The following is a 12,860-nucleotide window of genomic DNA, read 5'->3' on the forward strand; positions in this document are numbered from 1 at the left end:
CTCTCCCACGGTTTTGAGGGTCGGCTGTAGTAAATTCTGACCAATACAAGGCTCCTGCAGCAATTCCAGAGCCATAAAAGCCTGTTGGACACCAGAGGGTCAGCCCAAGAGTGGAAAACATCAGGCAGCTGGGACGTGTCCTGACCCTTCAGGAGGAGACACAGGCACTGTGCGTGTGGGCAGGACACAGGCTGTGCTGGGTCGGGGGTTCCAGGGCCGTGGCTCCCTAGCCAGTGGCAGCTGACACCTCTCCTCTCCCCTTCCCCAGGGCCGTGTCCGTCTCATCCATGTCTGAGTTCCAGCGCCTGATGGATGGCTCTCCCTTCCTGCCAGAGAAGGGCCTGCCCGCCACCAGCAGCAAGGAGGACATCACCCCACCCCTCTCCCCAGATGACCTCAAGTACATCGAGGAGTTCAACAGCAAGAGCTGGGACGACAGGCCCCCAGACCCCTGGGCGGACAGGACCGAGGCGGGTCGGGCGAGGCCCGAGGCCAGCACCGACCCTTTCTCCGACTCCTCCTGGTACCTCACCACGAGCATCACCCTGACCACGGACACCGTGACCAGCCCGGAGCACTGCCAGAAGCAGCTCCCGCGGAGCCTTGTCTGCGCCGAGCAGGCCGGGGTGAGGATGCTGCACAGCCCGCCCGCCGTGCGGAGGCTGGATGGCACCGTGGTGGCAGGCGGTGAGGGCAGGGCCCGAGGGGGCCCGGGGGACACCAAGGGGGGCTGTTCTGAACACATTGTTAGGTGGCCCTGTGCCCCCTCCAAGCACCCCCGAGACTACACGGAGGGTGGGCTCTGGCCCCTCGACAGCACCCTCGGTTTCTCCTCCCCGCTGCACAGCCTGGAGATGTCCAAGAACCTGAGTGATGACATGAAGGAGGTGGCCTTCTCCGTCAGCGCTGCCTGCTCCAGCCCCAGGGAGCCTCTGGTCAAGGACACGGCCTGCCAGACCAATGGGTCCCGGACAGCAGGGACGCAGACCATCCAGACCATCAGCATCGGCCTGCAGACCGAAGCCCTGCGGGGCGGCGCCGTCACCAGCAGCCCCCACAAGTGTCTCACACCCAAGGCAGGGGGTGGCACCACGCCCGTGTCCTCCCCCTCCCGCGGCCTCAGGAACAGGCAGCTGGCCCCCGCCATCGAGAAGGTGCAGGCCAAGTTTGAACGCACATGCTGCTCCCCCAAGTACGGGTCTCCCAAGCTGCAGAGGAAGCCCCTCCCCAGAGTGGACCAGCCAAGCAGCAGGACCTCCCCGGGGCTGGCCCCGAAGGGCTGCGGCGAGTCAGCCTGGGCCCGTTCTACCACCACTCGGGAGAGCCCCGTGCACACCGCCATCAACGACGGCCTCTCCAGCCTCTTCAGCATCATCGACCACAGCCCTATGGTGCAGGACCCCTTCCAGAAGGGGGTGCGGGCCGCCAGTCGGTCTCGTTCGGCAGAGCCCCCGCCAGAGCTGGGCCCGGGCCAGGACACGAGCCCCAGCTCCCGAGGCCGGTCACCCAGCCCGGTCGGGGGTGGCTCCGAGACGTGCAGGGAGGAAGGGGGAGAGGGCACACCTGCGAGGCAGGACCTGTCTGCTCCCCCCGGCTACACGCTCACCGAGAACGTCGCCCGGATCCTCCACCGGAAGCTGTTGGAACACGCCTTAAAGGAGGAGCAGAGGCAGGCCGCCCACGGCACCCCCAGTCTCAGCAGCAACGGCCCCATGGGAGAAATGACGGTCAGAGCCGAGCCAGGGTCCATCGAGGTAAAGGAGGCCGAGGCCGAGTATCCCACCCCCTCCCCCTGCGGCTCGTCCCTTTCAGGGTCAGCACAGCTGACCCTGGGGCTGTACCAGGTTATGTGAGTTCAGGAGGTTCAGGGGAGGATGGAACAAGCAGGAACGCAAACCCTGAGCTGCTTCTTAAAAGAGAACTTGGTTTTATTGCCGTCAGTGATCCTCTGAGGACCATGAGATGGTTTTCCTAAGTAGCTCAGGGATTGACTCAGGTCCTCCACTGGCCTCAGCGATCCATGCTTGTCTGTTTATCAGGGCTTTTCATTTGGGTTCATATTTCCCCTCCTTCTGTATGAGTTTGTCCCCTGGGAGCGTGTGTGGGCAACATCAGGCTTTCTGCTCCAGCTGTGTGTGTGATGAAGAGAGAGGGTTTTGACAGGGTGGACATAGAAGACCTCTGGTCAGGACCTACAGGAAGGGTGTCTGGATCCCAGCGCTGGCTTCAGTGCAGACAGCGGGTTCACGTCTCACAAATCCCATTACCCTCTCTGTATGCGTGCGTTCTCTTAGCAGTAAGACCAGGTGAGACGAATAGATAAGGTCAAAATCCTGCCTTCATACAACGCGATTATTATCCTTATCCCCTTAAACATCACCTATTATTATGTTACCTGTGACCACACTTATTATCCACATTGTCACATATTATTATGTGATTATTATTATTGTATCCCTCCCCCCCTTAAGGTTATTTGCAAATCGATCTTGAATTCTGCCCTGATTATACCCACATGTGGTATAACTGGACCACGGCAAGGATGAGCCCGATGATGATGCCGGGGGTGAAAACGGTGGTGATGTTGGCCTTATCGTTCACGCAGTGCCAGAGGAGGTTTCCCAGCCCTTGGTCAGACACCCTTATGTGTAGACCTGGGGGTGAGGCCTGACCCACCAGGAACCCAGATGCAAAACCTCCACAGCAGTGGAATCCAGACACCGGTAGGCATTCTCCAGGCTGGGCAGACAGCAGATGGCGAAGGTCAGAGAAAGACACATACAGGCTCCCTCCCAAGGCTCTGCAGCCCCAGATGCACAGGTGAGGAGAGGAGGAGGTGTATTTCCTGTGTCACCTGATCCACCTGCTGCCCCACATTTCCCACAGTGGGAAAAGGAATGCTCAGCTTCCCAGTATAACCCAACAAGAGGCATTTAACTCAAAATTGCCAATGGCCTACAGAAATGGCAACACCATATGGTTCAACCTAATAATATTGACAGTCTGTGGCCTACGCCTGCCAGAGGTGCACGTCTTTGTGATAAAGCTGTGTGCTCTGAGCAGGAGGTTGTGTTCTCAGGTAACAAATGGTGTCTTCTGCGGGCTTCTGTTACCCCATCCCTCAGGGCCCTTCAGGTAAGTGGTTTGCTGCTGCAGAGGGTCTAGCTAGCTGAGTGCCACACCTTCTTGGAAGGAGAGCTTTGTCCCAAGCATTAACTAGCTTGTCTGTGGTGTCCATTTATATTAGAGACATTTTGAGTCACAAATGAATGCTGCAGGCAATCTATGAGACTAGAAAGGAAATGGTGCTGTGATTGGGTCATTAAACCAAGGCGTGAAAATGGCTTTATGCATATAAAGCTGTGCCCCCTTTGGTCCTCTGTGAAGTGTCTGTCTGTTTAGATTTTCTTCTCGCTCGGTGTGTTTACTACCAAAAGAGGTGATGGCTGATTTAAAAGGGGGACCAGGCACGGTGTCAGGGGTTCAGAACTGGCATGGAGCTCTCAGGGGCAGTGTTTAAATGTCATGGGCTCTTTTTCCTTTGCTGTTGGAATTTGGCTTATTCTAGACTCCAGTGGAATTATTCCTTACCTGAACTGACTTACTGTATTAGGCCCATTGGAGACCCCAAGACCCCTTCCCATCCCTCCCTAGACTTGTGGTAGTTTTTTTCATTTCAAAATCAGGATGAATTCAGATTTCCCACCCTCCTCTGAGCCCATGTGGGAGAATCTCTCCCGGAGCGCTCAATGGGACATCTAAACGTGGGTGATGATGGAGTCATCCCTAGCCAGGAACGGGCACAGTAGGAAACTCCCTTTCTCCCCTCACTCTAACCCCATGAGCTACTTATTCCTCTGTTTCTCTTGAAGACATAGCACCATTCTCTCTCTCTAGAAGCTGTGAGCAGGTCTGGTGTGGAGAGAGAGGATCATCTGGAAATGTCTCGGTGGAAAATTGGAAGGGCAAGTTTTAGTCTGAGCTGCAGTCATTTGGTCATTGTGACTAAAACAATCTGGCTGTTTAATGGGCTCTGTTTCAAAAACAGCAGTCGTAGGGTGTTGGAAATGTTCAATGCCAAGGGGCAGCTCGGGAAGAAGAGAAGAATAGCCAGCGGAAGGGAGAGGTCTGTAGCTGTTCTGTCGGGAGGGCCCCTCCTGCTCTGGCCAGGCGGGGGCCGGCCTGTGTGCCCGCTTCTGCAGGACCTCGCGTCTCCAGATGGTTGCCACCAGGCCTGTTGACTTTAAACCTTTACTGTTGTTCTTTTTTAAAAAGTACTTTCAAACCTACTTGCTTTTTCTCTTCTTTGTCTGTCTGTTCTGTCCAGAACCAAACTGTCTTACTAACTGCCCCCTGGGGACTCTAGCCCTGCCTGCCTCACGCCGTAAGTGCTTTCTTCCTTCTTTCCACACTGTCTGGAGAGGTTGTCATGCAGCTCAGGGCGGGCCCAGGGTCCACCTGCCTGGACGGGACCACTTGCCCCCCGGGTACTGACTGCTCAGTAGAGATCCTATTGACATCTCCTGTGCAGTCTGCAGCCAGTATGCTCCCGAAGGGGTAAAAGGACATTGGCCAGCGAGGGAACTGTCCAGCCTGCAGGGTCTCTGAGCTGAGCGTGTTCCCCGTAGGCCTGCCTGCTCACTGACATTTCGGTGGCTGTGCACTGCCCTGTGCTATGGTGTGACCATTACGCATAAGGCTTTTCTTTTTTTCCGAAAACCACACCAGAGGGAATAAATACAAATGTATCTTGCCCTTCCCAGTGGTCACCATAGGGGTCGTAGTAAGTGCTCAATAGATTTGTGTTAATTGACTAAACACAATCGTCCCTGCTCCAAAACTGCAGAATCACCTTCAGAGCCTGAATCAAAGCTTGTGAGAAAATACCAACCTTGTTTCTGATCAAGGATATAGTCACCCACCCCCTTATCCACTGGCCTTAAATACAACTGGCTCTCAAAGAAAGACTAAGCACATGCCCCACGAAAAATGACAAAGAATGGCTCCAGAGGCCATTTCCAGAAGAGGTGCTGGGAAAAAACAGCATTGCTTGCTTAGATGTGCTGCTGTGATACTAAAGAGAACTTTGTTCCCTTGAACTCATGGTCACACAGCATTTCTTCTGTGCAGAGACGCTAGTGACGAGGTGGCACAAATTAACAGAAAACCCTTGTCACTCAGCATCAGCTTGTGCAGTGGTGTCCAAAAATCCTATGCCAGCAACCTCCACACACTGCTAGACAACACATATTACAAACCAACACACTCATACGCAACACAAACCACACATCTCTTGAGCCAGCGTCCCTCGTGCCCTGGGCTGGGCTAAGGTGAGGACGTTTCCTTTGATTTTGGCTGTTTCAGTGCTGACGTGTTTTCACAGGCGAGGTGGCTCTGGCTGCCGTGGTTTCCATTAGTGTAAGTGCTTTGCTGACGAGGCCTCCCTGTAGTCACGTGAAGTGCCACCAGCAGGTCCAGGGGTGTTAGAGTCATCGTGTGTGTGTGTGTGTGTCGATGCTCCTTTTCTGCTCCGCCATCCCTCCTGCCCCGCCCTCCATCTTCTCCCTGTCTTTTGTCGCTCTGATGACTACATGCTCCTCGCTCTGCTCATCACATCTCTTTATATCCCTCGACTTACTTCCTGAGTGGCTCTGAGGTCCTTGTTCTGTGTTCTTCATCACAGTGGTTTCCCACCTCAGCCTCTTGTTGTGTGGGTGTCCGGGTGGATAGAACTCACCGTTTCCTCAGGTCACAGCTGCCCACACCTCTGTGCCCACAGATCTCAAGTCAGTGTCCTCTGTCCTGGCGTGCAGAGTAAGGACAAGTAGCTCAACAGTCTCTAATACCAAAAAAGGAGCAGCAGCCTTGAGAGGACGTACTGTAGGTGATTGGTCCCAGGGTTACTGGTCCTCAGAAGGTGCAGGAGCCCGTAGCATAGAAGCACAAGCACACTTGGGCTCCACTTTCTAAAATCTTATAAATTTTTGTTTGTTTCTTATTTTTAGCTGTGTTGGGTCTTCCTTGTGGTGTGCGGGCTCCTCATTGTCGTGGCTTCTCTCGTTGCGGAGCACAGGCTCAGTAGTTGTGGCGCACAGGCTTAGTTGCTCTGTGGCATGTAGGATCTTCCCAGACCAGGGCACGAACCCGTGTCCGCTGCATTGGCAGGCGGATTCTTAACCACTGCACCACCAGGGAAGTCCGGGCTCCACTTTTTAAGTGCTGCTGCCAGGAAGAGTCATTAGATAAAACCACCTAAATGAAAGTTTCTTCCTGCAGCATTATCTCCATGTGGTGGGAGTTTAACACAGTGCCAGTCAACCTGGAATAAACGGTAGCAGAGTTGGTTTGAAGGTGCGCCCCGTTGCTGGTGCAGCCTGATGGAGTCATAGATCCCTTCATGGCCAGCCTCTTAGGACTAGGCAGACCACTCAAGACTCTGGCTCCCCCCTTCCATTCGCTGCAGCCCAATTCCGAAGGTGCCTCGTATACACACCCATCTCATGCCACGTTTTCATCATAATTTGCTATCTTCCCATTACTGTCGTCACTAGTCATTCGTGTTGAATTCTTACCTTTTTAACTTATACTCCGTGAGCAATGTATAACTTAGCATTCAGAAGTTGCAGGCACCCTGGTCTATTGCACTTGAGTCTACTGAGAAGTTTGTCTGGGGGAAATCACCTCCCAGAGAACCTGTCCGTCTGAGTAACCCTGTCTTTCTCTTCCTCGGCTTTGAAGGAACTCCCTTGTTCTGCACTAGCTCCATCCCTAGAACCCTGCTTCTCCAGGCCCGAGAGACCAGCAAACCGTCGCCCTCCGTCCCGTTGGGCCCCACATTCCCCCACTGCCTCACCAGCTCCGTCACCCAGAGACCTGACCTCCTTGGAGGAGCTCGGCGACGAGGGGCCGCCCGGGGAGAAGCCACACCTGTGATGCAGGCCCGCATGGATTATCTAGAATAATTCACTGTAATTGCATAACCACACCGTCATCATCAACCGAACTCTACCCCAAAAGGAGAGATCTGGTTTTCCCAAGGTCAAAGAATGTTTTTTTTTTTTTTAAAATAACACAGCTGCTGAATGTTCAACCTGTGAATCTGAGATGTTTCTAGAATGAAACAGTAAACGTGCCTGTAAGAACTTAATTTTTTTCATAGCTCAGAAAACTATTTTTGTCTCCATCTTTTTTACAGAAAGTATATTAAACAAAAAAGTAAATAAGATATAAATTTAAAAAAAGTTTTTAAGAGATTCTGAACACCCTCGCGCGCGATACTGACTGCCTCACTGTTAAATTTGCACTGTTAACATTTGGTTTGGTTTATTTTCACGTTGAATTATAGTGTTTTAAGTTAATTTTATTTTGTCAGTGTTCTTGTTTTTTAAGAATTTTTGAAATGCTGTCTGATTCAGTGACTGTCTGATTCAGTGAACTTTTTGTAATGAAAAAACCATGAAGGCAGATCTCCTATACCCTTGAGGGGATAGATGGCAGCATTCTGGAAAGGTAGAGAGGCCTCAGCCGGGTTGCCCAGACCTGCTGTATACTCCACATATTCTTCTCGACCTGCACGTCTTTGGGTTCGAAGCACTGGGGTGCATGTACATACCGCTGCTGTGGTCTCGCCCGCTTATGTGTGAGCCCTCTGTCCCACTGTGATACGGTGTGAACCCCCTCGTACCGTACTGTTGTTGTCTTCTCACACTGATGATACAACAGCAATGGCATTTTAAAATTATTGTTAAAAGATTAACAGGCAATACAGTGTTTACTCCAAATTTCCTTGTTTAAGGAAAAACACTACAAAAAGTCCTGAGGATACCAAATGGAAAGAGAGGGTTGTGCCTCGGAATCTGTATGAGATGATGATGAAGAAGAAATAAAGCCTTTACAAGACGGCGCCTGTCCCAGACCTTGTGTCTCACACACCCTCCACCTTTTCCTAACTACTCACGCAAAAGTTTCCCATTGGAGGGGGTGAGGTGGGGGGGTCATACAGCCACTCACGTATCTGACTGGGATGCACTGTGAGTGCACAACGGCCTTGCAGTTTCTCTGCAAGGGCATCCTGGAATAAACAGGCGACTACATTTTTGCTAAAAAAGCCAAAATGGGTGGGCGAGGGGGTGTGAGGAAAACAGTTACCCACAGTCAGAATGCGCCCACCCTCTCCCCTCCTTGGAAGGTGGGAGAGGCCGTTTCCATCCCTGGACTGAGATGCAGCCCAAGCTGCCAGTGTTTGATAAGGAGGAGTTTACGAAGAAGTGGTGCTGATGAAGAAAACACGAACTATTTCAGGCTGAAGCTTCTGGCTGTAATCTTTCAGTAACAAACCCGCTATGGTATAAGTTATTTTCCCAGTATTACCACAGTTCCATTACCATTAAACTAAATATTTTTTTCATAAACACAAAGTACTGTTGGACATTGGAGCCTGCTGTAGCTGCTGCAGAAAACAGCCTGACAGTTCCTTAAAAAGGTAAACAGTTACCATATGATCCAGTAATTCCACTTCTGGGTGTAGGCCCAGGGGAACTGAAAGCTGGGACTTGGACAGATATTTGTTCACCCATGTTCACAGCAGCTGTATTCACAGTAGCCAAAAAGTGGAAACAATGCAAGTGTCCGTCGATGGATGACAGATAAACAACATGTGGTTCGTCCATACACTGGAATACTCCAGCCTCAGGAAGGAGATTCTGGCACCTGCTACAGTGTGGATGAACTGTGAGGACACTATGCTACGTGATATAAACCAGCCACGAATACTGTATGATTCCCCTTATCTGAGGTACCTAGAGTAGTCAAATTCCAGATACAAAAGTAAAATAACGGTTAGCAGGAGTTAGCGAGAGGAAAGAACAAAGACAGTGCTTAATGGGTACAGAGTTCCAGTTTGGGAAGGTGAAAAAGCTTGGAAATGGATGGTGGTGACGGCTGCACTATATGAATGTACTTAATGCCACTGAGCTCTATGCTTAAACATGTTTAAAATGGTGAGTGTTGTGTGTATTTTACCACAGTAATTTTTTTTTTTTTTTGCGGTACGCGGACCTCTCACTGTTGCGGCCTCTCCTGTTGCGGAGCACAGGCTCCGGACGCGCAGGCTCAGCGGCCATGGCTCACGGGCCCAGCTGCTCTGCGGCATGTGGGATCTTTCCGGACCGGGGCACGAACCCGTGTCCCCTGCATCGGCAGGCAGACTCTCAACCACTGCGCCACCAGGGAAGCCCCACAGTAATAACTTTTAATGCAAAAAAGGAAATATTCTACTTAACCCCCTAGACACAGCTGTAGACAAACTATGAGCAAGCTGACAAAGATTTCTTTGAGGCCCAGCCTCTGCCCACAGTACGTGCTGGGAGGTGCAACAACACTCTTCCCGTTGGAAGCAAGCAGGCAAGTTGTCGGTGCTCATAACGGGAAAAGTGCCAGCATCTAGCACAGTTACAATCCAGGACTCTCATCATTCCATCAGGACATGCCCCGTCTCCCAGCTCTGCTCTGTGTCGCTTTATTCTCAGACAAGCATCCTAAACGTTGGCAACCCTTGTTCCCAGAAGCTCTTACTAGTTTAGCAACTCCGAGAGAAAGAGGATCTCTTACCAGTAGCACCAACAAAAGCCCCAGGACTGAAGAATCTCATGGTTCTGCTTTAATTCACTCATCTCACTCTGAGCCTGTCACTGCCAGAATGGCCCAGCAAAGGAAAACCACCGGAGTGGTTAGGATAGAGGGGAAAGGGTGCCTAGAAGGCAGGGAAGGCTGAATGTGATGGTGGGGCACCCTGGAATTACAAGGAGAGGTTCTGGTCATCACGGAACTTGCTCTCTGGCTGGAGGAGATGAATCCCAGGCACAAATGCAGAAATGGCATGGTGTAAATCCAAGTGGTGCTTGAGCTGGGCTTGGGAGGAAGAGCAGGATTTAACTGTGAAGGCAGGAGGGGTTGTCAGGTGGGGGAAGAGAAGGGGCAGAGGTGTGGGGAGGTGGTGATGGGACCTCTAAGCAGGGCAGGGCTGGAGGCAGAACCTGCAGGGACAAAGCCACGTTAGTGGCACCAGTGCCTTGAAAGCACTTTGGAACTTCTCCAACCATCCAGTTCTCTAATTGTTAGGCATTTGTATTCTTGAGTCCATTTACTGTGGAACCATTCCAACTTTTGTAAAGGCAAGACCAGAGGATGAAATCACTTGCTATGCTCCTGTCCAAATGGACGGCGAGGCACTAAGTAGGTAAGAGCAGCTGCTTGTCTCTTCATGTCCCCACCCGCCATCCTTAATGTGCAATTCGCTTTTATGTTCTAAACAAAGAAGCAGATTCCTCAAACCCAGCAAAGAGCCCTCACACACACACACACACACACACACACACACACGCTGGGCGTGCCCTGCCCACTGGTCTCACCCAGCACCAGCCTGACATTCTCACCAAACTGCTGTCAGATTGGCTGGGGGCAGCCACAGTGCAACTTTCCTTTTCTCTTCTGATGAAAAGGTAACCTTGTGACGTTAAGGTTTTCAGTATTATGTGTCTTCTCAAAAAATATATTTGCATGTGATAATTCTAATTCTCTTTAGCACAGTTGTGTTTCATCTACTTTCTTATTAAGCTTGCCAGAGTTATGCACATTTATTTTGTTCAAAAAATAGTTAAGTGCAACTATCATTTTCTCTTTTCTAATTCACTGATTCTTAAAATACACGTAAAACTTAGCATTTTAACCATTTTTAAAAACCATTTTAAAGTGTACGACTCAGTGGCATTTAGAACATTCACAGTGTTGTGCAATCATCACCACTGTCTAATCCCAGAACACTTTCATCACCCTACAAGGAAATACAGCAGTTCCCCCCACAGTCCCTGGCACCCACGAACCTGCTTTCTGTCTCTGTGGGTTTGCCTATTCAAGACATTTCATATAAATGGAATCATACAGTGTGGCCATGTCTGGCTTCTTTCACCTAGCATGATGTTTTCAAGGTCCACCTACATTACTGTAGCCTGTGTCAGTACTTCCCTTTCAGAGTTGAATAACATTCCATTGTATGGATTACTGCATTTTGTTGATTCATTTTTAAAACAAAATGCTTTATTTACCTTAAACAGCCTTGATTATTCCCCAAAAGGAAGCAAGTCACAATGAATAATCAAGACACTCATCCATCAGTTTGCAAAATTAAGGCACTTTGGCATCTTTAACTCAAACATAGTTGTTTCCAGGGGCCACCAGTACATATTACACTTATGCTTTTGTTTGCATTTGGTCCTTTCAGCATCATTCTTTGATGCAGTGTGCACTGGAAACCAGTAGTAGCAGGAAATCTGGCTGAGTCATAAGCAAGTTGGCCATTTGGGTGAATTTGATGACACTGGGTCTTTAGTAAACTCTGGGCCACTCCACTCAGTGGAGAAATCTGGATTTGAATCCTGGTTTGAACACAAAGTAATGCAGCCTTAGGCCATCTCTTTGAGACTCATGTGAAGAATAGCAACAATACCTACTTGCCAGACATGTAAGGATTAAGGTTTACTGTGTACCTACTGTATGCAAGATACTACACTAAGAGTTGTGAACACCAACTTTCAAGCAGAACAGAAAAGAGGCTCCGGGCTCTCACAGAGCTTATGTCCTGGTGATGAGAAATGTGTAGTAAACAGGTGTGACTGTGATGGAGAAGAGCTAACTAAAAGGCTTCCCTGGGGAGATACCCTCTGAGCTGAAGCCTGGGCAACAAGCAGCTGTCGGCCGGGCAGAGGACGTAGCTGGTGCAAAGCTGGGATGAGGAGCAGAGCCTGTCTGTTCCTGGAAGCGAAGGACGGGTACTGTGTCCTGAGAGGGGAAGGGGAGGCCTCACGGTGCACAGGAAAGAGTGAATTTTACGCTAGGTGGGGGGGAAATCCACTGAAAGGTATTAAGCAAGGGAGTTACTTTCTGGAAGACTACTGTGATGTGAGGATAAGGAGGGGCAAGATTGGAAGGCTTCCCGACAAAAGACTGTGGTGTTGGCCCAGAGAAGCCTGGTGGCCGCTCGGACAGTTCTGCATCACACCGCCAGGCTTGCCGCATGTCACTCATCAAGAGCTGGGCTTTAGGATCTGCTGCTGAGGATTCCGCGGGACCCACTGCCAAACGCCAGAATCTACTGCAGTTGTTCAGATAAAAGCTGAACCAAGCCCTTATTCTTCTGCCGCCTCTCAGGCTGGGCCAGCAGCCTTGTCAGTGGCCTTGGGCCAAGAAGAACAGTCACCCTCTTAGCCCCCTTCCCTTCGGGGCACAAAATCACACAGCAAGCTTCTCATTTCTGTTTTGTTTTTAAGGTCTGCTCTTTCTCCAAAAGGAAGGTGGCACCTTCTAAGCTACTGTCATTTGTGATTTAGTAAAAATGGGTTCCAGCTCTGGGTGTGCAGATGGTGGGGGAGGGTTGGGGAGGCACCCAGTTATAAGCGCTGCACAGTGAAATAGAAGAGAATGGGATAGGAACACAAAGGTAGCCGACTTCGTTTGTTCTAGGCCCAGTTTTGTCCATTAGATTCAATGAACCCAGTCCATTTCAAAGACAGAAGCTTCTATAACTTCCTAGTGAGCTCATAAACTTCAACAGGGCACCAGGAATCCAAACCTCACAATCCGCACAGTAATCCTGGGACAAATTCACCACTCATTATTCATCAACTCCAGCCTCCCTAGTACATGTGACTTTAGCTGATTAAAATAAAAACAAAGCACTGAAGACACTATGATGAAGTAGGTGCACCTGAAAATAGCTGGCAGCATTATAAATTCTGAATTCCAAATGTCTTGAGAATGACTAAGCAATAAGCAATTATCTGTAAACCTGTTTATACTTATTGAGT

At 50.3% G+C, this 12,860-nt stretch overlaps 1 protein-coding gene and 1 long non-coding RNA gene across 5 annotated transcripts in view; one reads left to right on the forward strand and one right to left on the reverse strand.

Moving 5' to 3' along the window:
• The window catches only part of MTCL1 (microtubule crosslinking factor 1), a 123,285-nt gene extending 115,927 nt beyond the window's left edge, over positions 1-7,358 (forward strand). For all 4 annotated transcript variants that reach the window (XM_079943371.1, XM_079943370.1, XM_079943372.1 and 1 more), the window contains 2 exons: positions 269-1,754; positions 6,739-7,358. In XM_079943371.1, the coding sequence (XP_079799497.1) occupies positions 269-1,754; positions 6,739-6,933 (1,681 nt within the window). In that variant the 3' untranslated portion in view covers positions 6,934-7,358. The remainder of the gene's footprint in view (positions 1-268; positions 1,755-6,738) is intronic.
• Positions 1-12,860, reverse strand: part of LOC307197466 — a 61,847-nt gene that overhangs the window by 13,269 nt on the left and 35,718 nt on the right. The window lies entirely within an intron of this gene.

This window comes from Stenella coeruleoalba, assembly GCF_951394435.1.
Source record: "Stenella coeruleoalba genome assembly, chromosome: 14".
NCBI classification, from domain to species: Eukaryota; Metazoa; Chordata; class Mammalia; order Artiodactyla; family Delphinidae; genus Stenella; species Stenella coeruleoalba.